This window comes from Thunnus thynnus, chromosome 12 (genome assembly GCF_963924715.1).
Source record: "Thunnus thynnus chromosome 12, fThuThy2.1, whole genome shotgun sequence".
Lineage (NCBI taxonomy): Eukaryota > Metazoa > Chordata > Actinopteri > Scombriformes > Scombridae > Thunnus > Thunnus thynnus.
The window spans coordinates 29,188,433-29,212,758 of record NC_089528.1 but is presented as its reverse complement, the minus strand read 5'-3'; the positions used below and the strand labels follow the sequence as shown (position 1 = coordinate 29,212,758).

At 35.4% G+C, this 24,326-nt stretch overlaps 3 protein-coding genes and 2 long non-coding RNA genes across 7 annotated transcripts in view; 2 read left to right on the top strand and 3 right to left on the bottom strand.

Annotated features, from left to right (window-relative positions):
- LOC137194686 (GTPase IMAP family member 9-like) overlaps window positions 1-6,724 on the bottom strand; it is a 40,291-nt gene extending 33,567 nt beyond the window's left edge. Inside the window, exons 1-2 of one of the 2 annotated variants that reach the window (XM_067606791.1) lie at window positions 6,593-6,670; window positions 4,205-4,266 (exon numbers count right to left, since the gene is read on the bottom strand). The gene's annotated coding sequence lies outside the window, so the exon portion shown is untranslated. Of the gene's footprint in view, window positions 1-4,204; window positions 4,267-5,804; window positions 6,109-6,592 lie in introns of those variants that run through there. The other variant, XR_010931003.1, reaches the window with a different exon arrangement.
- The window catches only part of LOC137194689 (uncharacterized), a 51,360-nt gene extending 32,028 nt beyond the window's left edge, over window positions 1-19,332 (top strand). The window contains exons 2-3 of the long non-coding RNA XR_010931004.1: window positions 2,804-2,992; window positions 19,268-19,332. This is a non-coding gene — a long non-coding RNA (uncharacterized lncRNA). The remainder of the gene's footprint in view (window positions 1-2,803; window positions 2,993-19,267) is intronic.
- LOC137194685 (GTPase IMAP family member 9-like) lies at window positions 1,708-23,808 on the bottom strand. 2 transcript variants are annotated; one of them, XM_067606788.1, is made up of 3 exons: window positions 23,746-23,808; window positions 18,941-19,461; window positions 1,708-2,667 (listed from the first exon to the last, which is right to left on the bottom strand). In XM_067606788.1, the coding sequence occupies exons 1-3, from the start codon at window positions 23,768-23,770 to the stop codon at window positions 2,101-2,103; spliced, it is 1,113 nt and encodes a 370-aa protein (XP_067462889.1). In that variant the 5' UTR covers window positions 23,771-23,808; the 3' UTR covers window positions 1,708-2,100. The 2 variants fall into 2 exon arrangements, with proteins under 2 accessions (XP_067462889.1, XP_067462888.1); XM_067606787.1 differs by lacking the exon at window positions 23,746-23,808 and having other exon boundaries at window positions 18,941-19,519.
- On the top strand, window positions 6,647-14,992 carry LOC137194690 (uncharacterized). The gene is made up of 3 exons (XR_010931005.1): window positions 6,647-6,736; window positions 7,146-7,190; window positions 14,135-14,992. It is a non-coding gene; the product is annotated as an uncharacterized lncRNA (long non-coding RNA).
- LOC137194679 (GTPase IMAP family member 4-like) overlaps window positions 17,470-24,326 on the bottom strand; it is an 88,843-nt gene continuing 81,986 nt past the window's right edge. Inside the window, exon 3 of the mRNA XM_067606776.1 lies at window positions 17,470-18,178. The gene's annotated coding sequence lies outside the window, so the exon portion shown is untranslated. The remainder of the gene's footprint in view (window positions 18,179-24,326) is intronic.

Here is a 24,326-nt window from a genome sequence, read left to right as displayed (position 1 = left end):
ACACCCATAAAACACTGTTGACACCAAAGTACAGTCATTCTTCCGTTATAAATGAAACAAGAGGAACAATAATGTCCCACTATAACCACCATGATATGATGTGTGTGTTTCAGACTTGTTTAAATGTTACATAAATGTTTTAATTGTTTTTTGCAATCACAAACACCCACAAATGACAATGGAAAATGATGCATTTGAACTTCCTTGTACATGGTTCAAATATTTTTTAGACTGGTAAAGGTGGAGTGAGGGGAGGAATTATAATGTGGAAGTAGTGATTGGTACTTAAAATACCATGTTTAAATTTTGCACAGCGGTAACTATATTTCCTTGAATTATCTGTGTGGCTGTGAGTCAGACTATCGGCTCTGTGAAACTGAGATAATCTAAACGGATTCAGTTCAGCAGTGAACACAGATGAAAATTTACTAAACCACACCCACATCATACTGTTGACAACTAGCACAGTGAGATCTAGGTGTGTATATATATGTTTGTTTATAGATCAGATCTAAAAGCTAGAGTCACAAACGGTCACCCAAGTTAATTCTACCATTTGCTGTATTCAGAGGTAGAATACTGATGTATTGTAAAACCACTTGAGTAGTACTCATGGTGCAAAGATTACTTCAGGTGCACTTAAAAATATTGAAATTACAGTATATTATCCATCTATTTTGGTATTGTAAGTATTTTTACCTGTAGTATATAGTATCAATATTTTAACATTTGTGAATTCTAAACAAAATAAAAATAGCAGTATATACAATTGTATATACAATTGGGTCAAAGTGTACCTTTTTACTTTTACTGCAATGCTGTATTCTGAAGTACATGGTCGACCAAAAAATGATTCAGAAATCTGTGTTCATAGATTCCTAAACAGTGAGTGTGGAAATGTTTAAATTCAATTGTTTTTTGGATAATTATAACCTTTGTCAAAATGACAAGTTGAAGCTATGTGTCATCATATAATAGTCCCAGTATGGCAGCATCATCAGAGTATTTGTAGTGTGTGGTAATGGGTGAAGGGCTGATGCAGTCGTTTGCCTTCATGACTTGTGATATGATGGCTTGAGATTTTCCACATTTTAGTGTTTTAGAGCATTTTGCCCTACTGTATTTGAGCTGACACTCTCCTCTTAACTGGTTAACTTTACAAATTTCTTTTCCCATTATTATATCCAATTATTTTCCTTTTTCAACCCTGAAATGGCACAGTCTGATTCACACACATGATTTTATCATCTTATCTTTAGCACAGCTTGAATATCCAGTTCTCCTGGATGTTCAGAGCTCACTCAGATAAACAATCCACCCTGTTCACTTCCCCCATCTGCATTTACAAGAAATGGCACACGTTATTTTAATTGCCAATGTGTACATATAGGGTGCGGCCAGCCTTTACAACTGGACTCCCTACTCTCTGTTCACAACATAATAACAAATGAACATGAGCTCTGCAAACCCAGTCAACTGATACTACTTTCACAAGATGTTAAGCTTTTAAAACATTTCTGAGTTTGACTTCCAGCAGGGCTTTTAAATAAATCAACACATTGATATTGTTCTGTTTCCGTAGAAATGATTCTTTCATTCAACCTTTATTTAACCCATCAATGACTAACGACTATATTTAGTATGTTAAGGAAAAGCCCCACTGAATTTTTTTCTGTTTGAGTTGGAAACACAAAATTTGCTGTGGAAACTGTCAAGACACGTGGCTTCACATGACGAAACAATTTTTTTTTCTAATAGATGATTTGCAAAACTAGAGATAAACAGACATGAATCATTTGAATTAACAGTTGGATTATTGAATTTCTCTTCTCGGCTTCTAGCTTGAAATTCTTGGTGTTCCTTCAGTTTTTTTCTCATGTTTATTGTTGTTTCTTCTCTTTTATTGCTCTCTCTGCTCTTTGGAACATTTTGGTGGTGTAGTGGCTCCATTCTGATCTTCTTGAGCAGCTGTTTGACCTGAGAATGATCCATAAAGTCATTAATGAACACATATTACTGGCTGTACTACCAGGAAGGTATGGGGTCCAGGAGAAGCATAAGAAATGCACTGAGCAATATCTTTAACTGTTGTCTCTTCATCTATCTTAGTTTCAAACGTCCTCCAGATGCCGCCATTATGCCGATAGACAAAACAATTAAACCTAAGTCAATCAACCTGGCTATGACCTTAGCATTGTTCTCGGCCTCCTTTCTGGCCTGAAATTCTTGCTCTTCCTTCAGTTTTTTTATTTTCTCTTTTTCTTCTTTTTCACGTTCTACTCTTAATTTCTCCATCTCAGCCTCAATCTCTCTCATCTTTTGCTGATACTTTTCCTCTATTTCCTTCCTCAGTTTCTCCTGCTCTTTGCGGTTTTGCTTTTCTTTCTCTTTCAGGATTCTTTGTTTCTCCTCTTCTCTCTCTGCCTGAGCAGCCCTTGACTGTTTCTCCTTCTCAGCCTCCATTTCTCTCATCTTTTGCTGATACTCTTTCTCTATTTCCTTCCTCAGTTTCTCCTGCTCTTTGCAGTTTTGCTTTTCTTTCTCTTGCAGGATTTGTTGTTTCTTCTCTTCTATCGCTCTCTCGGCCTTTTGGAACATTTCAGTGGTGTAGTAGCTTCCTCCATTCTGCACATTTATATTTCTTATCTTATCTAGCAGCTTTCTGACCTGAGAATGATCCTTCACTTCATTATTGAACACGTGGTACTGGTTGTTACATTTGGCCACAAGTTCCTGCAGATCTTTGATACCTTTCAAGAGCTCCTCAATAGTTTTCCCTTTGAGCAGGTCATCATGGGTAAAGGTCACCATGGGTAAAGAGAACCATGCTGTATTTGTTGGCTTCCTCACCAAAGATTTCCTGAATCTTCTCTACTGTGTGTTTTTCTTCCTCTGTGAATCTGCCCAGTTTGATGACAACCAGGAAGATATGAGGTCCAGGTGAAGCATAAGAAATGCTCTGGGCAAGATCTTCAGCTGTTTTCTCTTCAGTGTTCCTGGTGTCAAACAGACCTGGAGTGTCGATAACAGCAACCATTTGTCCATCCAGCTCACCATAAACCTTTTCACAGCGTTCTGTCAAAGATATAAAGGCAAACTCGGATTTAAATTTCTTTTGTCCCAGAATGGTGTTTCCTGTGGCGCTCTTCCCAGCTCCAGTCTTCCCCACCATCACAATCCTGATCAGCTCATTATTGTTGAAGACTAAGGGAGGTGTAGACCTGACGGCTGAAAAAAGGACAATCAATCAATTCTGTGTATATTCATAAAATGTGTTCAATTGGTCCACATCAGGGATGGATAACTATGGTTGGAAAGGCCAAGTTTTGCCTACAGTACACAGTTTTAAGGTACATGAGTGTTTCATCTCTTAGTTGCTGAAGATTCTTAATTCTTATTTCATCTTCATTTTTATATATGTGGTTTCTTTGAGGATGGTTACAATATCTAATAATATAAAATCTCCAAAGTTATTGTTTCAGGATAATTTTAAGAATCATACTGGATTATTTGTACTATATTAATATTTTTCACTTGATCTTTGATGTTGTCTGTTGTCTGTCATTATGGTTCAAGTACCAAAAGACTCATCAAATACCCAACTTATTCTGTAGGTACAGTGTGTGGGTTTCAGTGTTTATGTTTGTGATGATTTTCCTGAAATAGGTCGCAGGCACAGATCCAAGTCTTAATTCTTGGCGCATGCCCCATGTGGGTGTGACCAACTATTTTTTGCAGTTTTCCTGACCACCAGCATCGGCGCTACTAATGAACAGACAGGTGCAAAGTGGAAGAAAGACATTATTAGTGGGAAATACACAGAATCAGCAGTTGGAGTCAGGGAGAGCTTCAGTAACGACCAATAACATGAGCTCCTCGTATCGCCTTAAAACGCAGCAACAGGTGAAACAAGTGAGAGAGAATAAAGAGTTCACTCAGGGCCAGACTGGGAAAATCATTCAGGCAGGGAAATATAGCGCCACTTTTTAAGTGGGGTCTGGCGGGTCCCCACTAGAAAAAATTTAGTTACAAAGACTTGATTTCCTGCGTTCTGGTGAATTTTAGTGCATGTGAATAACAAACTAATGAGCCAATAACTGCTTAATACAATTTACTGTTATGAACCTCAAATAAAGCCAAAGGTTAAATAAGAAATAACTAAATAAACAATTAATATACTAACAAAATAGAAAATGTCTTGTACCTGCAGGTTGCTCTGAAGTATCGGATGTCGTTCTACTGTGGCACCAGTGTTACTCTATCCATCTTCAAAAAGAAAAAAAGCACACCATATATTTTAATGTACCAAGATAATACAGTTAACAACTCCCTCCACCTATTCAAAGAACAGAGCAAGAGCACAATACCCTACTCAGTTTACTGATATACACTAACAGTTACCCATCAAAGGTTAAAATAGCCCTTTAACCAACACAAACATTAAATAACACAGATCATTAAGTTCCAACAAATTACAGTAGCCTGAATAGTGTGACAGAAGATGTTGTGTTGTCTCAATAATTTTAAATTATGAGCTCAAAGTATGAACTCACTCACTGAAATTTTAACCAAAACGCATGAATTTTCAAATAATATTGACCACATTAACTAGACTAGATATGTCAATTATGCTTTCAATGTTTGGAGGAAATTATAAAGGGAAATATCACTTTTATTATTGATTGTCCAGTTTCTTGGCAGCTTTAACATTGACAGGGAACGATGATGACGCATCGGTAACATTAACCTGGCAGTGGTGGTCCCATGCATGCATTCATTTGATCCATTTTGAAGCTTTTAGTGGCATCTCCTTCTCTCTCTGCTCCACCCTTCCTCTTTTTTCCACCGCCCATCTTGCTGCAAACGAAACGTGTAAATGTCAACTATTCAATTCAATTCAATTCAGTTCAATTAGGCTTTATTGGCATGACCATATTGAAGTACAGTATTGCAAAGCACATTGTACAAAGTAATACAAACAGGGAGAAGTACAGGTTTTAATATACTAACAATAAGACATTACGTTAACCTTATAGTTTGAAAACAACAGTTGTTAATCACATTAATTGTGCTTGAAGGAGGAAAAGAAAAGAAAAAAGAAAAGAGGCAGCAAAAACAGAAAGCTGAACTTAACTGTCAGATATCAGCTACAATAGAAATAATAATAGCTTTTATTTGAAAAAACAAACAAACTCAAATTCAGGATGTTTGTATTTGAATTTGGGGGAATATTTTATTCGGATTGGCTGGAATTTTATGCATTCTGTTAGAAAGCACAGCTCTGTCTCAACTTTGTCTTTCTTGCACAGCTGGCAGAACTTTCTTTGTTTGTTTGTGTGTTCTTATTGGTGAAGTAGTTTTGTTTCTGGTGTGTTATAATTTGAAATATGAACTATTTGAAACATATATGAATATAAAACATGCAAAGATTTTGTTATGGACTCCTCAATTAATGTCAGTTGTTTGTGTGTATTGTGCCTTTTTGATTCTGAGTTTACGTTTAGAGTGAAAATGTGTCACAGTAAAGAAGGCGCAAGTCCACATTTCCTGGATCTCTGTGGTTTTGATTGGATAAACTTAAAATACTCTCTCTCTCTCTCTCTCTCTCTCTCTACTTCCACCATGCCCAGCGGTCACAGCTTGCAGAGCAGTGTTACGTTCAGGGTAAAAAAAAATAAAATAAATAAGACTGTGTCGGGCCAGGCCACCGGGAAAAATCCTGCTGCTCTCATTTTCCAGTCCGGGTCTGACTGAGAATCATGAGAAAGTTTCAGGGTATCCTGTAACCATAGTAACTCACTCCCACTCCTGTCTGCGTGCACACGGCTCAAGAGCAGAGGGAGAGACGCTGTGCTGCCAGAACAGCCGCTGTCTGAGATTACTCTGAGCAGCATGCATGAGAATTAATTACAACATAATAAGTGCATGAAAAGTGTCAATTGCGTGAGAGTTGGCAGCCCTGCAGCTTCTAACGTGAAGGAATGAGTCCAGCTATTATTTTAAACCGCTTTGTTTGAAGCATGGCTCTTACTGAGTGGTTGATAAACTTTATTTCTGCGTCCAGTTCAGCTGACATTCAACAGCAGGGACCATCTGTATGTTGCAGTTCTGATAAAAAAAATAGAAATAAGATAAAAAAGTAGAAGGCGTTGGAGTTTCACTGCAGCCATCCTCAAGTGTAGGAGAGAGAAATAAGAGAAGAGGAAGCAAAGTGTCGATAAAGAGACTCATGGCTGAGCATAAAGCTTATGAAACTTTGGTACAAGTCAAAAGAAAGAAGAAATGATGAGAGGTGCATCTATCGTACTTTTTTAATAGTCAGTATGTCAATTCTTTTTTTATTTTTATGTAGTCTACATTTTATTTTTCTAAATACCACTTTATGTTTAGGAAGTGCTGTATTGATATTTTATACACATTTATACATCTAACCTCTGGACATAAAACTGAAAGAAATGATCATTTCTCCACTGATTTCTATACATTTTCAATTTAAGAGCGTAGTCTGACTGATCTCTGATATCAGTCAAAACATAAGTTTTAGTCCACTAGATAAAAAAAATATTAAGAATACAGTTATATATGGACTTACCTTGTTTTAATATGTTGCTGTTGATTTTTGTTTTAAAGAGAGAAGAGCAGATCTGCTGAAGTGAGGAGGTAAATGTCAGAATCTGCAACTCTGCCTCTTTATATAAAGAGAGAAGAGCAGATCAGGTCGAGATCAAGAGCAGAGGTAAATTTCAGTCATCTGCCACTACACAGCTTTATATCACTTCATGCAACAAACCACACCCATAAAACACTGTTGACACCAAAGTACAAAGTCACTCTTCCTTTATAAATAAAACAAGAGGAATATGTTGCTTAATGTCCCACTATAACCACCATGATATGATGTGTGTGTTACAGACTTTTAAATGTTACATAAATGTTTTAATTGTAAACACTCATCATAAACACTAAAAAATGACAATGGAAAATGATGCATTTTTATACACTCACGTCTCCATAAATACTAATTCATATTTAATCATTACATTTAACATTGGTTAACTTGCTATTTCTTTTTCATGTTTAAGTTTCCATGTTTTAATTCAATCCTTAAATGATTCACTGTGATTGATTTTCTCTTTATAATCTAGATAGCGTAAGAATCCAGTCCTTCGGCATTTTCAGGATTTTTTCAGGTAACTGTAAATATAAAACCATGTTCCTCCTCCTGTCAGCATTTACAAGAAATGCCAACAGTTGTTTTGATTGCCAAAATTATTGTGGACACACTGAACCCTTAGAATTGAAGTTTGTAGTTCTTTTTCACAACATAATGTCAGTAAACATGGATGCCCATGTCATCTAACAGCACATGCTTCTTGCACTAGATTATAAAACACTTTTGACTCTTTTGACTCTTTTGACACATTTGAACACTCCTTCCGTCTCTTCATTGAAAACACATTCTCCATCGATGCCAACAAAGAGGCGTTCAGCAGTGAACACAGATGGAAATTTACCAAACCAAACCCACATCACACTGTTGACAACTAGCACACAAATCTAGGTGTGTATAGTTCGTTTATAGATCAAGTCTAAAAGCCAAAGTCATAAAAGGGCTCCTAAGGTAATTCTACCATTTGCTGTATTCAGAGGTAGAATACTGATGTACTGTAAAACCACTTGGGTAGTACTCATGGTACAAAGATTACTTCAGGTACACTTAAAAATATTGAAATTATAGTATATTGTCCATCTATTTTGGGGTACTTTTGGCAACTACAATTGTACTCTATTTAGCTTTTTTTGTAAGCTGTGGTGGCAGCCTTTGTAATAAAAGATTCACAAACAAGAGAATGTCTTTCTGGGTTTAATATCACACTTGAAAATGGGTACAATACCAACAACAGATACAGATCTGAACAGTCCATTATTATAAACTCAGCAGATATGTACGGCCGGCCTACTCTTCAGTTATCTCTACACACAGTTCACTATCGTTCTCTGATCATAGAACATCACCAAAGTATAAGTGTAAGTAGTACAGTATCAGAATAAGTATAACATATTGTATTTAAGTATACATGATGTATTTTTTATGACAGAAACATGAAAAATTATGTTACTATTCTAACTCATTATACCCTGAAATTACTTACAAAAGGCCCCCAAAGCACTTTTTAAAAGAAGTTGTCAATGTAAGACCCAAACGTAGTGGAGTCTAAATGTAAAGTAGCATAAAATGAAAATATTCAAGTAACCTAAAGTACAAGTAGCCTACCTTACTTAAGTAAATGAATTGAGTTACTTTTCACTGACTGGTTCAGTGAGCAGTTCATGTCAGAGAAGCAGGAAAAACCTGATCAATGATTACAGTTATACAAATCATTAACCTCCAAAAGTAACCAAGTACATTTACTCAAGTTTTATGCTTGCAGTTATGAAGTACATGTACTTTACTTTAATATTTCCATTTAATGCAAATGTATACTTCCTCTCCACGTCTACCAGGATGATTCAATTTCTTCTATTTCATAAGGAAACACTGTACTTAATCTGACAGATCTGTCAGATTTTATATGATTTGATCTGATCAACACATAAAATTTGATGCATTATTAATGATTAAAACTATCCAGCAGTATATGAAGCAGCTAAAATGAGCTCCACCTTGAACAGATGTTAATGTAGGTACATTGCTTTATAATACTTATTCACTTTTACCCAAGTATATCCATGTATTTAACACAATTATTTATATTATTACATTTGCACATTACATATACTGTTTACATACATACATACATACATACATATGTATGTGTATATATATGTGTGTGTATATATATGTATATATGTATGTATGTGTGTGTGTGTGTGTGTGTGTATATATATATATATATATACATACACATACACATATATATATATATACATACACATATATACACATCAGACGGATGAATCAGAGTTCAGAGGATCATATATGACATTAACTGACATGTGCAACATCAAATAATAATGTGTTTGACAAAAGACAACGAAGTAATTAGCTAGCAAAAACTGTTAAGTGAAGTTTTTTAAGTTGACATTAGTTTTGTTTCAACTGTCCAGTTTATCAGGTGTTGCTGCTTTACACGACAGTAATGTTAATGTAGTTTGATAGTTTGGATAGCTTGACGGTTGATGTATTCCCACTGTGTGTTGTTTGTCCACAATTATTGAATTAACACCATAAAAGTTAAAAGTTGTGCTTCATGCTTTGTCAGACTTTTTAAAGGAAAGCTTTTTACATTTTCAGAGTGAATGAAGGAATCAGGAGAGAGGAGACGGCAAGATGTAACTTAATGGTGTTGAACAAAAAACAAGGAGAAAGTAAAGAACTGATTCAAGATTAAAAGGAAAAGTTTAAGGAGGAAAGAGAAACACATAGAAGCAGCTCAAGCGTCAGGTGACGGAGAGACATGAACACATTCAAAGCAGGAGGCAGAAAAAAACTGGTAGTCTGACTTCCACCTGTATATGAATTACTGTTCTGTAAATATTTGTTAAGGCACAATCTGTAATCCAAATGTAAACTAAAGGATAACCTAACGAACAAAAGTCAAAGCACAAGATTAAAACCTGCTATAAAAGGACTTACAGATCTTTGAATACAGATACTAACACTACACAACAACTTAATTAACATGTTTTCTTAAGACCTCAGTAACTGTAACGAAACAAGTGAGATGTCGGCAAAAAAACAAAACAACCCAGCTAAATATATGTGTAAATATTGTTTTTAATAGGTACCTACAGAACACACACACACCATTGAGAGTGAATCATAATCCCCCCTGTGATTTCATTGTGTGGGGGTGGGAGTTGGGCTTCCTTTCAGACAAGAAGAAAAAAACATCTCCTGTAATTCATCTATAAAGCTCTACTGTTGAAGCTTCCAAACTACCTCACATCTCTTCTCATTTAAATCTAGTAACTACAGAATCACAATCCAGTAACTACTTTATTGTATACTCATTCTCATCAACCCAGGTCACATGCATGAGGTGGTGGGGTTGCTGTAATTCACAAAAATGCTCTCAAGTCTCCGATCTTCTGCCTACTAGTATACAGACCCCCTAAGCCCAATATTGATTTTACCAATAAATTCTCTGATCTCCTCTCCCACATTGCTCTGAAGTACGACAATAATGTCGTTCTCAACGATTTCAACATTCACATTTGCTGGAGCCATGATCTGTGATTTGATAAATTTACTTGAATCCTTTGATTCAGTTTGCCACATACTTCTTATGTCCGCCCCCTGCACTTCTTTGCTCCTGCATCCTAAATTCTTCCTCTTCCACTAGGTTTGCAGAAGTCTATAGAGAGATTGCCATCACCACCAGTATCAAGGCTCCACTGTCCCATTTGAGCACAGAGGAACTTGTCACTTTTTATCAGTACTGTTTCAGCCACCTTTGACTCTGTTGCTCCGGTCAGAACTAAAATAGGAAAGCCTTTGGCCTCACTGTGGCTTAATAACAGTACTATCAGATACATAAGGAGAGCATACAGAAGGGCAGAGAGGAGATGGAAGCAAGATAAATACCAGGTGGTTGTTAAAAATGCTAGGGCTCAATACTTTTCTAATCTTCAGGCACTCATGCATGGAGCGGGAATAAAAAAAACTCTAGGATTAAGTTAAAAGGCCTTTATTCAACATGGCTACTTACAATAAAAAAAACGACCAGTTTTGACCATAAAAGGTCTTCATCAGGGTACAAGGGTGAACAAACAACAAGCAAACATTTTATAAACTTGGCAGGGGGTGTCACCCAATCCTGATCATTGACAACAAAAAAAAACATCAGTAATTCCCAAACATTACAAGATCCTAGAGTTTTTTATTCCTGCTCCACGCCTGAGTGCCTGAAGTTTGCTTTGAAGCACACCACTACCATCTTTTTCACTTTTCTAATCTTATTGACAAAAACTGTCTTCATCCCAGGGTATCTTTTAGTGTGTTGAAGTCACATGAAGTAATCAACAAAGATGGGAAAACACAGGAAGTAAAATGTAACAAAACACAAGGAGAAAACATTTCAAAATAAAACAGGAGCTAGACCAAACACCAAGACACACACAGAATGTGAAGGATGCAGGATGTGAAATGTGTCTTGTTCTCAGTTCTCTTTTGGAAAAAGAGATCTTAATCTCAATGAGATCTTAATCTCAATGAGATTTCCTGATTAAATAAAAATAAAATATAGTAATAACATAGTTCTGTTATTTGCATTTTATTTCCAGGAACAGTTTTAGTGTAATATAGATATAGTCACAGAAAAACTTGATGGTGGGAGGATATCTGGAATAAGCCAAATTTTAGAGATTACACACATATCAAAGAAGATTCCTGCACAGAACCAGATATTAAATATAATTTAGAGAGTAGACAAAGGTCCTTGTGTGTTTAATTGAGAGCTGAAACTCATGTCAACTGAATCCTGAAGTTCAGTGTTTTTTCGTGATCTTTGTGTAGTAGGATTGTAGTGAAGGAGGACTCATAACCCTTTTTATGACTGTTCCTAAAGTGACCTGTAATATACAAAAATGAAAAAATTTCAAGTTTTTTGTTATGTTGCAGCTGATACACATTCTTGTACATGGATGGTCTGGTGTCATTGCAGCTGAAACATCAGCTTGTCTAGTCAGGTGAGAAAGGCAACTAAATACCAGAGACACAGTATTATTCTGCAGTCCAACTGCCTTTAATAAATTACTAAAGCGTATGAACACTGCTCCCGAGCTCTGCAGGAAGAGGAACCCTTGAATAGTTCACACAAACATTTTGTACTTTCAGCTTCCACGCAACACAACCGTTAACGCCTTGTGTACAGTCACACTTCTCTGTCTGCAAACACCTGTTTCCTGTAATATAATCAATAATGATTCCACATATGGTGTCATGGATGTCTTGTACAGCTTCCTGTTCTTACATTCAGTTCCCCTTTTCACACGATCACTTCTTTAGAATCAGTCACCACATGCCATGCACTTCAGATAACCTTTCTGTTTCTTCTCTCCATTTCATCTACACAAACAAGGTGTAAGATCTTACTTAAAACAGAACACTGTGGTTACAGCATATAAAAAGTCATAGATAAGGTCAAGAGTGCATCTTGTTCTTTTAAAGGCAAAACTGATCAGTTGAATAAACTTCTACACTGGATTAATGATCATCAGATTATTGATACAATAATATAGTAATTTCACTTTATATACATGGTACTTGGTTATGTACAGTATATACAGTCTGCTCAAATATACAGTAATAAATGAAATGTATAGATGTTGTTGCACATTTTGTATTCTTCTGCTTCACTGTTTCTACAGGATGTGGTTGCTCGATGTGGACGAGCTGCATGAAGTCGTCTGCGTCACAGATGAAGGTGGTGGTGTTTTTTGGTTTAAAGCATAATTAGTTTCCGTACCAAACTTCTAAACCACAAATCTATATTTCATACATAAATACCTCATCAGTTATTAATAGTGGGGTGATTAATCCTTAATGAAGTTTTGTGGTTTTACACTATTTGTTTATAGAGAAAAAACATTACAATCACACTGTATTATGGTTTGATGTTACATAAAACAGGAGAACATATCAACCACCATGATTTTCAATGAATGTGAAGATGCAACAAGATTTTTGAATAAATACGAGTCAAATTTAACTCAGAAAAGCACCCGTGTACAAAACAGTTTAAATATTTCCATTGTTGTATATTCCAGGTCACATGAAGTGTCAGGTTGAAGTAACAGTGTTGAAGTTGCTTTTATTGCTCTCAAATGTACAAATGGGTCAAATTTGACCTGAACAGTATGCAAAGGTTGGAGTCCAATATCCTCCTTGCAGCTCTGTGCTGCACAGTAACTAAATGCTGCTTCTTCATGTTCAGTCTGCACTTTGAGAATAGTTAGCAGCCCATTTTAATATTTAAAACATTTTACAAACCTTATTTTTGGTCTCTGGTCAAAGTCAATAGCCAAGATGATAACACAATTAATCATAATGTACACAACCTCATATTAAAAAATGAAAATCATACTCTGTCTTTACATTAATGCTTTTTTTCTGTAAATATAAACAAAACAGAGATAACCTTATTTAAAAGTTTCAAACAAACAAAACAAGCAGGATTCTTCAGCTGGATTTTCTACAATAATGGACTCATCAGGTCACTGGAGCAATGAAACACTAAATGAAATTCATCCTCACACAAGATCATAAGATCACAAAAAACACAAAAGTTTCAGCTCTTAACTGAACACACCAGGACCTTTGTCTACTGCAGTTTATATTTAATATCTGGTTCTGTGCAGGAATCTTCTTTGATATATGTGTAATCTCTAAGATTTGCCTTATTCCAGATATCCTCCTACCATCGTTCCCTAAATATCTTCAGTAGTTTTTCTATGATTATATTTATATTACACTAAAATTGTTCCTGGAAATGAAATGCAAATAACAGAACTATGTAAGATCCTTGCTAGCGATAGACATTTTTGATCATCTTAAATTAGTTTCACTTTAAATTGTGAAGCATCATGTGACTGCAGGAACTACAAAATAAAGATTCATTAGTAGTTTGGTGAATGATTATATGCGTAAATATTGATTCTTTAGACTCTGCTGAGGTCAACATTTTAATAAGCTTCCTTTTGGGGGTCTGAGGTCAAAGGTCAGAAGTCAGTGCAATGATAACAGAGCAGTACAGTGATGAGCTCTGATAAGGGTTCAAACTGCATATTTTCAGTGGAAGTTGTGCATTAATGTTTCCGATAAAGACAATGAGCTCTGAGACAGTGAGATATTCACACATGTTTTGTTTCTTTTCTTTTCACCACTTCTTTGTCCTTTTACCTTCACATTCTTAGTATTTTCTGTTGTGTAAATGTAAATATTCTACATACGATTGTCCTCTCTCATTTTTGTGTCTTTTGTCTGTTCTCTGATTTGTCCTTCATTACAACACACAGTGTTTATATTTAGTATTTATGACTTTACACATTTTTTGAATGAACATTTGTTCATTATGAACCCACTGACTGTCTATATTTGTCTTTTTACTATCATTTTGTTATTATGTGACAGTTTGCAGAAAGATTTGTGACCTAAAATCATCATCATCACAACGGTCATGATGAAGGTGGAGTTTCATCTTGTTCTTTTTGTTACTTTTGACATAAACCAGACTGACAGCGATGGAAAAGCATTAACATGTATGTTTGTTTTGTTTGTTGGGTTTTTGCAGCTTCACCACTGACAGGAAGAGTCCAGCAGCAGAATGTGCATGTTGTTAAAAAAAAAAGAACGACGCAGCAGAAGCAGCGCGAGGCTTTGAGGTCAAGTTAGTATCTGACAAACATCCGAAAGGGGACAGAGAAGAACAATAAAACATCAGAATATTTCCAACACAAGTGATGAAAAAAAACTGAGTGAGAAGAGTTTCCTCTAGGAAAGCATAGAAGACTTAAAATAAAAAGATAAATGTTACATCAGCCTCCTCTGTTCTCTTACAGAAGGTCACCTCCTCTTCAAAACCGTTTAGATAGATCTTTCCAGAACCCTGACAAATCAGATTTACTTCTTCAAGGGCAACTTTAGATATTGTGTGCAATGTAATAATACTTACAACTGCAAGAGATTTAACCATTACAGGTAAAAAGTTTTATTCTATTGGCCAGTTTATAAACTGCATCTTCACAAATATAGTCTACATGTTGACCTGCTATTGTGGAAAGAACTACACAGCCATCAAAACAGGAAATCTGAACTATGTAATGGCCAAACATGGCAGACCATCCTCCCTTCATTTGTTTGGCCTTAAAAAAGTAGACTTCATCAGAGAAGATGATTCTCCAAACTATCTTTCCCAAACACAGATGTTTTGGATTAACAGGCTCAATGGTCAAAACAACAGTCAGGAGCCCAAATGAACAGTGAAACATGTTTTTCTTGCTGTAATCATACCTCCTGTTCATACTGACCAGTAGAAGATCCCTTCATAATGCACTTACAATGTAAATGATGGGGGGCAAAATCCACAGTCCTCCTTCTGTGCAAAAATGTATTTAAAAGTTTATCTGAAGCTAATATGAAGCTTCAGCGTCCAAATGAGTCAAATCAAGTAGATATCTTTCAACGTTACAGTCTTTTTAGTGCCAAAGTTCCTCTTTTTATTACTTTACTTCCACCACAGCTCAACAGGGAAACACTGTCTGAGGAAACACAAAGAGGGAATTTAATGCTAAAAAGACTGTAAATGTGTCAGATATCCACTTGATATGACTAACTCAGACTGCTGAAGCTGAATATAAGCTTCACATCAACTTTTAAATGACTGTGTGGACACACTGTGGATTTTTGCCTCCATCACTTACACTGAAAACATATTTGAAGGATCTTTTAATATCCAGTATGAACAGGAGGAATGATTACAGCAAGGAAAACTTCTTTCAGTGTTCATATGGACACCTGACTGCTGTTTTAAGACTTAAAAAACTGAACGTGTCTTTTAATAGGATTCACACATAGTTTGTTATTAATGATGTGAATGATGAGAGAACAGTTATTGTCAAAAACTAAAAATGTGCAGAACTTAAGTTTCAGTTTGTAGCTGAGTCTTCAGTAAATTGACTTTATTAATGATGAAACAAATCATAATCAAAACAAAAAGGAAATTAAATCATCTTCTCAGATGATGATAAGACACTGATCTTTATGAGATATGGAGGTGGTAATTCGTAAATGTTTTTTGTCTTTGGTGACTGTGATGAATTTTACAGTTATGAAGGCAGAAATTCAGAATTAGAAAAACTCAACATGTTGGTCTGATCACTGAATCACTTCCAGGTTACACAGGCAGACTGATTGGAAACAATGAAAACTACAAATGAAGCTCACAGCTGTGTGTGTGTGTGTGTGTGTGTGTGCGTGTGTGTGTGTGTGTGTGCCCACTTCCACTCCACCTGTCTTTTGTGTTTTTTTCACCTGTTGTTTTACTCTTGTGTTTAACTTTGACTGATATATATTTTAACTGTTTTTACTGTTGCAATCAAAAATGTAAAGTTTCTTCTTGCTGTCATACGTCTTCTTTTATCCTCATCAGAATCATTTAAATTTCTGAGATCCAAAGAGTTGACAACAAAATACTGTTCTGTTGAAATGAACTGAAAACAGTTCATTCAGTCTGCATTATGCTGAGATATTGTGTTTGACTGCTGTGGCACCTTCCTCAGACCAATAATAATCATTAGTTTCATATTAAATATGTTGTGGGACAGACCACTTCCTGCTCTGTTTCATCAGTGATTGAAGAAATGAATCAGTCTTCTGATCTGCTGCTGGATCCTAATTTAGCCTTTTGTGCTGCCTTATACTATATGAATACATGGTTTAAAGCTGCTAAACAGTTGATCATGACACTAAAACCATGTTGTCACAAAGCTTGAAGTACACTGATGTCTACTGTGGCTAAAAATGTCTGCCAAAACCTCCGTCCACATACTTTTGGCCATGTAGAGTATTTTAGAAGCCCCTCATTTGCTTTGTTTGAATGTGCAAAGTAATTACAGCTGTTGAGTGGATAATGTGAGATAAAATTATGAAGTGCAATAAAATAAGCATACTCACATAAAGTAAAAATATCTTAAAACTTAACTTAAAACATTTTGGGAATTTTGGACATTATGGGCCCTATTTTAACGATTCAAAGCGCACATCTGAAGCACATGACGCAACTGCATTTAGGGTGTGTCTAGCACCATATAATTTAATCACACACACTGCCCCGAATGAAATGTTGTCTTTGAGTTTCCAACAAGATGTACAATAAAAACATGAGCTTGAACCGTATATTCAGTATATACAGTGATAGATATTTACTAGTCTTATGATCACTGATTACAATTATCAGACATTAATAGAACTGGATCCTTCATGAATAGAATTCATATGCATATGTGTGTAAAAAATTAAATCTGATAAATTAACTATAATTTATGCTGTTTTCTACCATCAGTGATCTCTGATACCTCAAATACTTTACACTGAACTAGAGATTTAAATCTATTTTGATCAACAAATAGACTCAACTTCAAACATTCAGAAACAAAATAATCATTTATTTTCTTAAAGAAGAATTTATCATCATTTTGACCATCTGTGGCACAATTGAACAATTATTGATCATCTTGTCTGATAAATAACACATATGGACTAATATTGCAGAAATACATCCAGTAATAAAACAATAACTATCAACCATAAATTATCTGCTATTGTTAGAAAATATGCACAACAATAGAATATTGATTAACATCCAACTTCTATATTTATAAATCAGACCAAACAAGAAAATGAAAAAAAGTGAATGTGAAGATTTACAAGAAGTCACAGCAGTGAATTAAAGCTTTTTCAGTCCAGGATCAGAAAGTCTTTGTTGTTTTCTTGATTCAAATGTTTTGGAATCTTTGAATCTTTTATTCCAGTTTCCTTTCTGACCCTTCATCATACATGAGACTCATCTGACCACCTGCTGGCTATAAAAGTGTAAAAACAATCAGAGTAGCTGCTGATCCAAACCTTCTCTGTGTTCTTCATCACATTTGGTGTCTGTATTTGTGCACATATTGAACGTATTAAATTATCTCACTATTTTGTATTTGCCCTCCTTTTTTCTGGGTATAAAAGTCCTGCAGGACCAAATGACGACAAGAGAGAACTTTTTCTATCCTGTGTGGGACGTTAGGATCAGCAACAGTCTTTTACTTGTTTTACTTTGAATACATCTTTATTTTATGGATAAACAGTTGTTGAGTAATTCTACGACAACAGCAGAAGTCACTTTCACATTAATTTGCTCTCGCTGTGTGGAGGTGGGTTAGTTCTTATGTTTGGATCAATTTTTTATTAACTGATAGATGATTTGCAAAATTAGAGATAAACAGACATGAATCACTTGAATTAACAGCTGGATTATTGAATTTATCTTCTCGGCTTCTAGCTTGAAATTCTTGGTGTTCCTTCAGTTTTTTTCTTGTTTCCTCTAACTTATCAATTTATTCTCTCTCTTTCTGTCAACCTTCTGTTCCCTCAGCAGTTAATATTTTCCTCTCTTTCCTTCATCAGTTCTTCCTGCTCTTTGAGCATTTGCTCTTCATTCTCTTTCAGGATTTGTTGTTTCTTCTCTTTGATTGCTCTCTCTGCTCTTTGGAACATTTTGATTGTGTAATGGCTCCATTTTGATCTTCTTGAACAGCTGCTTGACCTGAGAATGATCAGAAACTTTCTCATATTACAGCCAAACAATATGTTTCTGAAAACATTTGAGAAATAGGGAGTGCAGTAACAGAATCTTGATCCATATTTGATCAATACTGCCTAGTTCAACAGTTTTGTGAACTGTTGGTTTAAGGACCGCTTTCTCTTCTTTTTTTCCAACTTCATTGAGTGAACAACACACACATTTGTTTTGGCCTGAGATGCTGGTGCTGGTGCGACATCTAGTGGAGCTGAATGTTGCATGTTTGACCTTTAACTGTTTTCTCTTCATCTCTCTTAGTGTCAAACAGCCTCTTTTGGTTGCCATACTTGCTATTCGGAACAGATCTTGATTAATTTTTTTCTTATAAAGACAAATTGTTTACTCATTAGTTATATAATTCAATTAATTTTGCACAGGCTGGAGAATATATTGGCATGCATGGGGAGAGACTGCTTATTTGTTTCTTTGCTTCATCAGTTTCTCCTGCTGTGTGCACATTTGCTCTTCTTTCTCTTTCAGGATTCATTCTTTCTCCTCTTCTATCACTCTCTCTGCCTGAACATTTCATTGGTGTAGTAGCTTCCTTCACTCTGCTTATTTATATTTCTTATCTTCTTGAGCAGCTTTCTGACCTGAGAACGATCCTCCAGCTCATTATTGAACACGTGGTACTGGCCGTTACATTTGGCCACAAGTTCCTGCAGATCTTTGCTGTCCTTCAAGAACTTCTCAATAGTTTGCCCTTTGAGCAGGTCACCATGGGTAAAGAGAACCATGCTGTATTTGTTGGCTTCCTCACCAAAGATTTCCTGAATCTTCTGCACCGTCTGCTTTTCATCCTTTGTGTATATGCCCAGTTTGATGACTATTAGGAAGATATGAGGCCCAGGTGTAGCATAAGAAATGCTCTTGGCAATTTCTTTAGATGTTTTCTCTTCAGTGTTCCTGGTGTTAAACAGGCCTGGAGTGTCGATAACAGCAATCTTTTGTCCATCCACCTCACCAAAGACCTTTTCACACTGTTCTGTCAAAGATTTAGGGGAGAATTCTGATTTAAAGCACTTTTGTCCCAGAATGGTGTTTCCTGTGGCGCTCTTCCCAGCTCCAGTCTTCCCCACCATCACAATCCTGAGCAGCTCATTATTGTTGAAGACTGTGGGATGCCTGGAGAGACTTTGTTGGCGGCCTATGCCCATAGTGGGGACACGGACATTAATATTGGGAAATGTGGACCTGAAGGCTGGGGAAAAAAGTACAAACAATCAGTTCTATGTGTATTCACACAATCTGTTCAATTAGTCCACATCAGGGATGGATAACTATGGTTGGAAAGGCTCAGTTGTCTTTAAACAGTTTTAGGGTATATGAGTGTTTCATCACTTAGTTGCTGAAGATTCTTAATTCTTTCTTTCATCTTTATTTTTATGTGTGTGGTTTCTTTGAATATGGTAACAAAGTAACAATCTCAAACAGCTCCGTTTCATTTTGTTTGGTAACATCTATGACGATAAGCAGCAACTGCAGGTGTAAGTCTGAGCTGTTTTGTTATTTGTGTTATTTTATGTAACTGTTTAATGAAGTTCTTTTAATAATAATAATAAAAAAAAGATTTTAGAATGTCCCAGGGATGAATTAAATTTGAAATCCAGAATTTAAAGCTTTGTGATTATCTGACTGGAAGACTCACCACCCGAAAGTATTTTACTCACTGTCACCTTGTTAAGGTTTTCTTTTCATGATGTCTTTAACATTTCTCAACACAAAAACATGGCATAGTTTCAGAGAGCACTTTGAAGGCCCAATATATAAAATGAAGCTTTTTGTTTGTTTGTTTGTTTTTTCTTTATTAGTGGAAATAGTAAGTAAAATGAGTCACCCTCAGAGGTTACAATACTACTGACAATCTAGGGCATTACTACAGGCTTAGAGGAAGGTCTTAAGTTCTCAGGTTAGAGTTTGGGTTGTTTTGTCTGTTCTCATTCATGCATAAGCTACTATTCACACAACCCTGGAGATTTTTTGTATCTTTATGATTCTTGGTTTTGGGATTTTCTGTCAGCATGACATACATTTGCCCATTCAATCAGAATCTGTTTTATTAGCTAATGCAAGCATACAAAGAAAGAGTCTTGGCTCCAAAAAACACAACACAGAAGAATAAAAATAGACCAAAGAAAATTAAGAATAAGAATAAGAATAATGAAACATATGTAATATTTAAAATCTATTTACAGAATGGAATAGTAATAGTTTTGAAATGAGATATAACATTTGAAATGAAACATTATAGGTGACAAGAGCAAAAATTAAATGTGAAATGTGCATAAATAATTTAATTAATTTATTTGTTGAAAGAACATCATTAAACAGTTACATAAAACAACACAAATAACATAACAATAAAAATAAACAATAAAACAATAAAATGCACATTTCTCACTAGAAATGCTCTCAAAATGCATTTTACTTAAAATTACCTTAAAATATTACATTTTCCACTGAGAATAATAGGACTGTCAGCCTTTTTTTATGTTGTTGTTGTTGTTGTTTTCGCTGAAAGAAACTTGACAGTCATGCGACAGCACATGTCTGATAACAGGCCTTCTGTGCCGACTGGGCCCCACCAACATTTGCTCACTGAAATGAATGAGTGATAACGGCCTCCTGAACCTACTAGGTTTAGTAAGCCCCTATTAGCCCTTATATCTGGGACAGATGTGTGATGATAATGCTACTCAATAGGCTGATAACAGTCAAATTCGGTGGTTGCATTAACTCCACATGAACTGTCTGGCGGACCAACCACTGCTTGGTGATGGAAAACGCGCCACTAACTTTGCGCCGCTTGTGATTTTTTTGGGGGGATGTCGCCACCGACACCCAGTTCATAATAGTCATAATACTGCAAATGTTCATGCTTTTGTCTGTGGACCATAGGCTCAATCACCAATGTGTTACCTCATTCAGCGATAGATAGTGACTTAACAGATATTTATTAAAATGAAATTCTTCGAGATTACTACTTTAAGGATCATTTTAAGAACCATAATGGATTATTTGTACTATTCTAATAATATTGACTTGATCTTTGATGTTGTCTGAATCATTATGCTTCTAGTACCAAATGATTCATCAGCACGCCCAACTTATTCTGTAGGTACAATGTGTGAGTTTCAGTGTTTATGTCCGTGATGCTGTAAACTGTACACACTAATGATCCTTCCTCTAGATGTAAAACATAGTGGTTTCATGTGGACATACTGTATATTATGTGTGATCTGCAAAAATTTTGGTTGATAAAACTTACTGCTACATTGAGTCTAAATATGGCTAAATTGTGGTTCATAACTGCAAACTGGCTATTTTAACATAATGGTTTCTGGTAACTGTAAGATGTTAAATGTGTGTTAAAGATGTTTGTAAAGACCTGAGTTCACCTTTATATTAAAATAGCCCTGAAAAGTAAACATACATTTTATATCATGACTCAAAAAAGGGACATATTGGATTATTAAACTCAAATTATGAAAACAATAAAAATCTATAACCCATGCAAGGATTGAATCAACAGTCCTCAATTGTACAATGGATTCAGTAGGTTAAAGTACAAAATCAAATCAATTTCTGGCGCATGTCCCATGTGTGTGTGACCTGACCATCAGCTTTGGTGCTACTCATGAACAGCCAGACACAAAGTGGAAGAGACACATTATTAGTGGGAGGTACAAAGAGCCAGCAGGTGGAGTCAGGAAGAGCTTCAGTAATAACCAATCACATGAGCTCCTCTTATTCCCTTTAAACGCAGCAACAGGGAGAGACGCTGAGTGAGAGAGTATGATTGGATGCTATGTGTGCAGCAGAGCCATGTAGAGAGATAAGAAAACCTGTTTTCAGTTGAGCTGTACACCACAACAGCACTCACTTTGTATAGTTTTGTAAGGGGAACTATAGACATTAACAAAAGATTAGCATGAACAATGGTATGTAGCAACATTGTCGTGTCGTAGATATTTATTTATTGACTGATTGAGTCTACAGTCTCTGGAGTTAAACTTTAGCTTTCTTGGATATGGTACCTGAAGAGTCAAAGGGTGGCAGGCATTATTTTTTTTCCACCCGCATTTCAACTGGAGACAGGTTTTTATAGACTTGCCTTTTCCAATATTTTCTAATTTTCACAACTATTTCTGTTTCTTAATATAGTATATGTAATGTATGATGTGTCCTATGTGTTAGCTATTTATATTTTCTACTGTTTTGTTTTTTTTGCATATACTGTATACACATGTGTCTATATTTTATTTACTATATTTTTGTTATTGTTGTACATGCATTTCATGGAAAAAGCCGTGACTTACCATGAGTTGCTATTAAATTAAGTTAAGATTACCCACTGCTTGCCATTTATTTATTACCATGAGTTGTTATTACTTGGTTATCTTAGCAATATAATCTCATTGTTGTCAAGACAATCCTTGCCTTAATTTCTATTAGAGAATTTGTGTTCAACTTTAATGAAAAGATTAATAATAATAATAATAATAAACTTTTCGTAGGCTATTCTTATCACTGATAACCTGGAAGGCAACAAGTCCTAGCCAATCATAGGCAGAGTAGGGCAGGTCTTTGCAGAATCCAGCTAGTAAAAAAATTTTAAAAATGCGCCTCAGCTGCGCCTCTCCTCCCACGTCAGTGCACCTTCGGTGCCCGGAAATTACCAAACAGGCACAGACAGACAAAAAATAGAATTGCATCTAAGGAAAATTGCATAAAGACTGTGTTTGGCCCAGCACTGACAAAAGGGCCCCATTATGCTCAAATAGCCATGTAAATAAAAGATGTATTGAAAAAAAATACAAGTATTTGCATAATTTTATATTGTGACTAAAGAAAAGGGGATAGATTGGACTAATAATGTCTCAGTTATGGTGCAGTTAGTACAGTGTGCTACAGGTTTCAATAAACGCGATGCAGTCAGTGGAATTTCACTGCAGCCATCCTCAAGTTTGGCAGAGAGAAATAAGAGAAGATGAAGCAAAAGTGTCAATAAAGAGGCTCATGGCTGAACATAAAGCTTATGAAACTTTGCTACAAGCCAAAAGAAAGAAGTAATGATGAGAAGTGCATCTATCTTATTTTTTTGATTGTCAGTGTTTAAATTATTTTTTATTAGTTGTGTAGTCTACATTTTGTTTTTAGAAATACCACTTTATGTTTAAGAAGTGATGTATTGATATTTTTATACACACTTATACATCTAGCCTCTGGACATAAAACTGAAAGAAATGATCATTTTTCTACTAATTTCTATACATTCTCAATTTGAGAGCCTTATGCCTTTAAAAACCTTGACTGATCTCTGATATCAGTCAAAACATAACAAGTTTTAGTCAACTAGATAAATTAACATGATGAATATAGTTATATATTGACTTACCTTGTTTTAATGTGTTGCTGCACATTTTCGTTTTAAAGGGAGAAGAGCAGATCTGCTGCTGAAGTGAAGAGGTCAATTTAAGAGTCTGTCTGCCACAATCCCTCTTTATATAACTTCATATAAACCACACCCATAAAACACTCTTGACACCAAAGTACAATGTCATTCTTCCTTCATAAATAAAACAAGAGGAATGATTTGCTTAATGTACCATTATAACCACCATGATATCAAATGTGTGTTACAGACTTATTTAAATGCTGTGTTTATATGTTACATACAAGTTTTAATTGTTTTTTGCCATCACAAACACCCAAAAATGACAATGGAAAAATTATGCATTTTTATACACTGACAATTTTATAAAGACTAATTAAAATTTATTTATTACATTTAACATTGGTTAACTTTGTTATTTCAGTTTCCACTAAGTTTTCATATGTTTTAATTCAGTGCTTCACACAATCCAGTCCTTTGGCATTTTCAGGATTCCTTCTGTTAACTGTAAATGGACAAACTTGTTCCCCCTCCCATCAGCACTTACAAGAAATGCCACTCCTATACTCACTGAATAATATCAG

Bases quoted from the DNA above. Each gene is read 5' to 3' on its own strand.
- LOC137194685 (XM_067606787.1), bottom strand. From the start codon at position 19,504: ATGGGCATAGGCCGCCAACAAAGTCTCTCCAGGCATCCCACAGTCTTC. The intron at 2,668-18,940 runs GTCAGAAAGCTG...GATCATTCTCAG, and splicing joins AGCTGGAGGATCGTTCTCAG to GTCAGAAAGCTGCTAGATAA.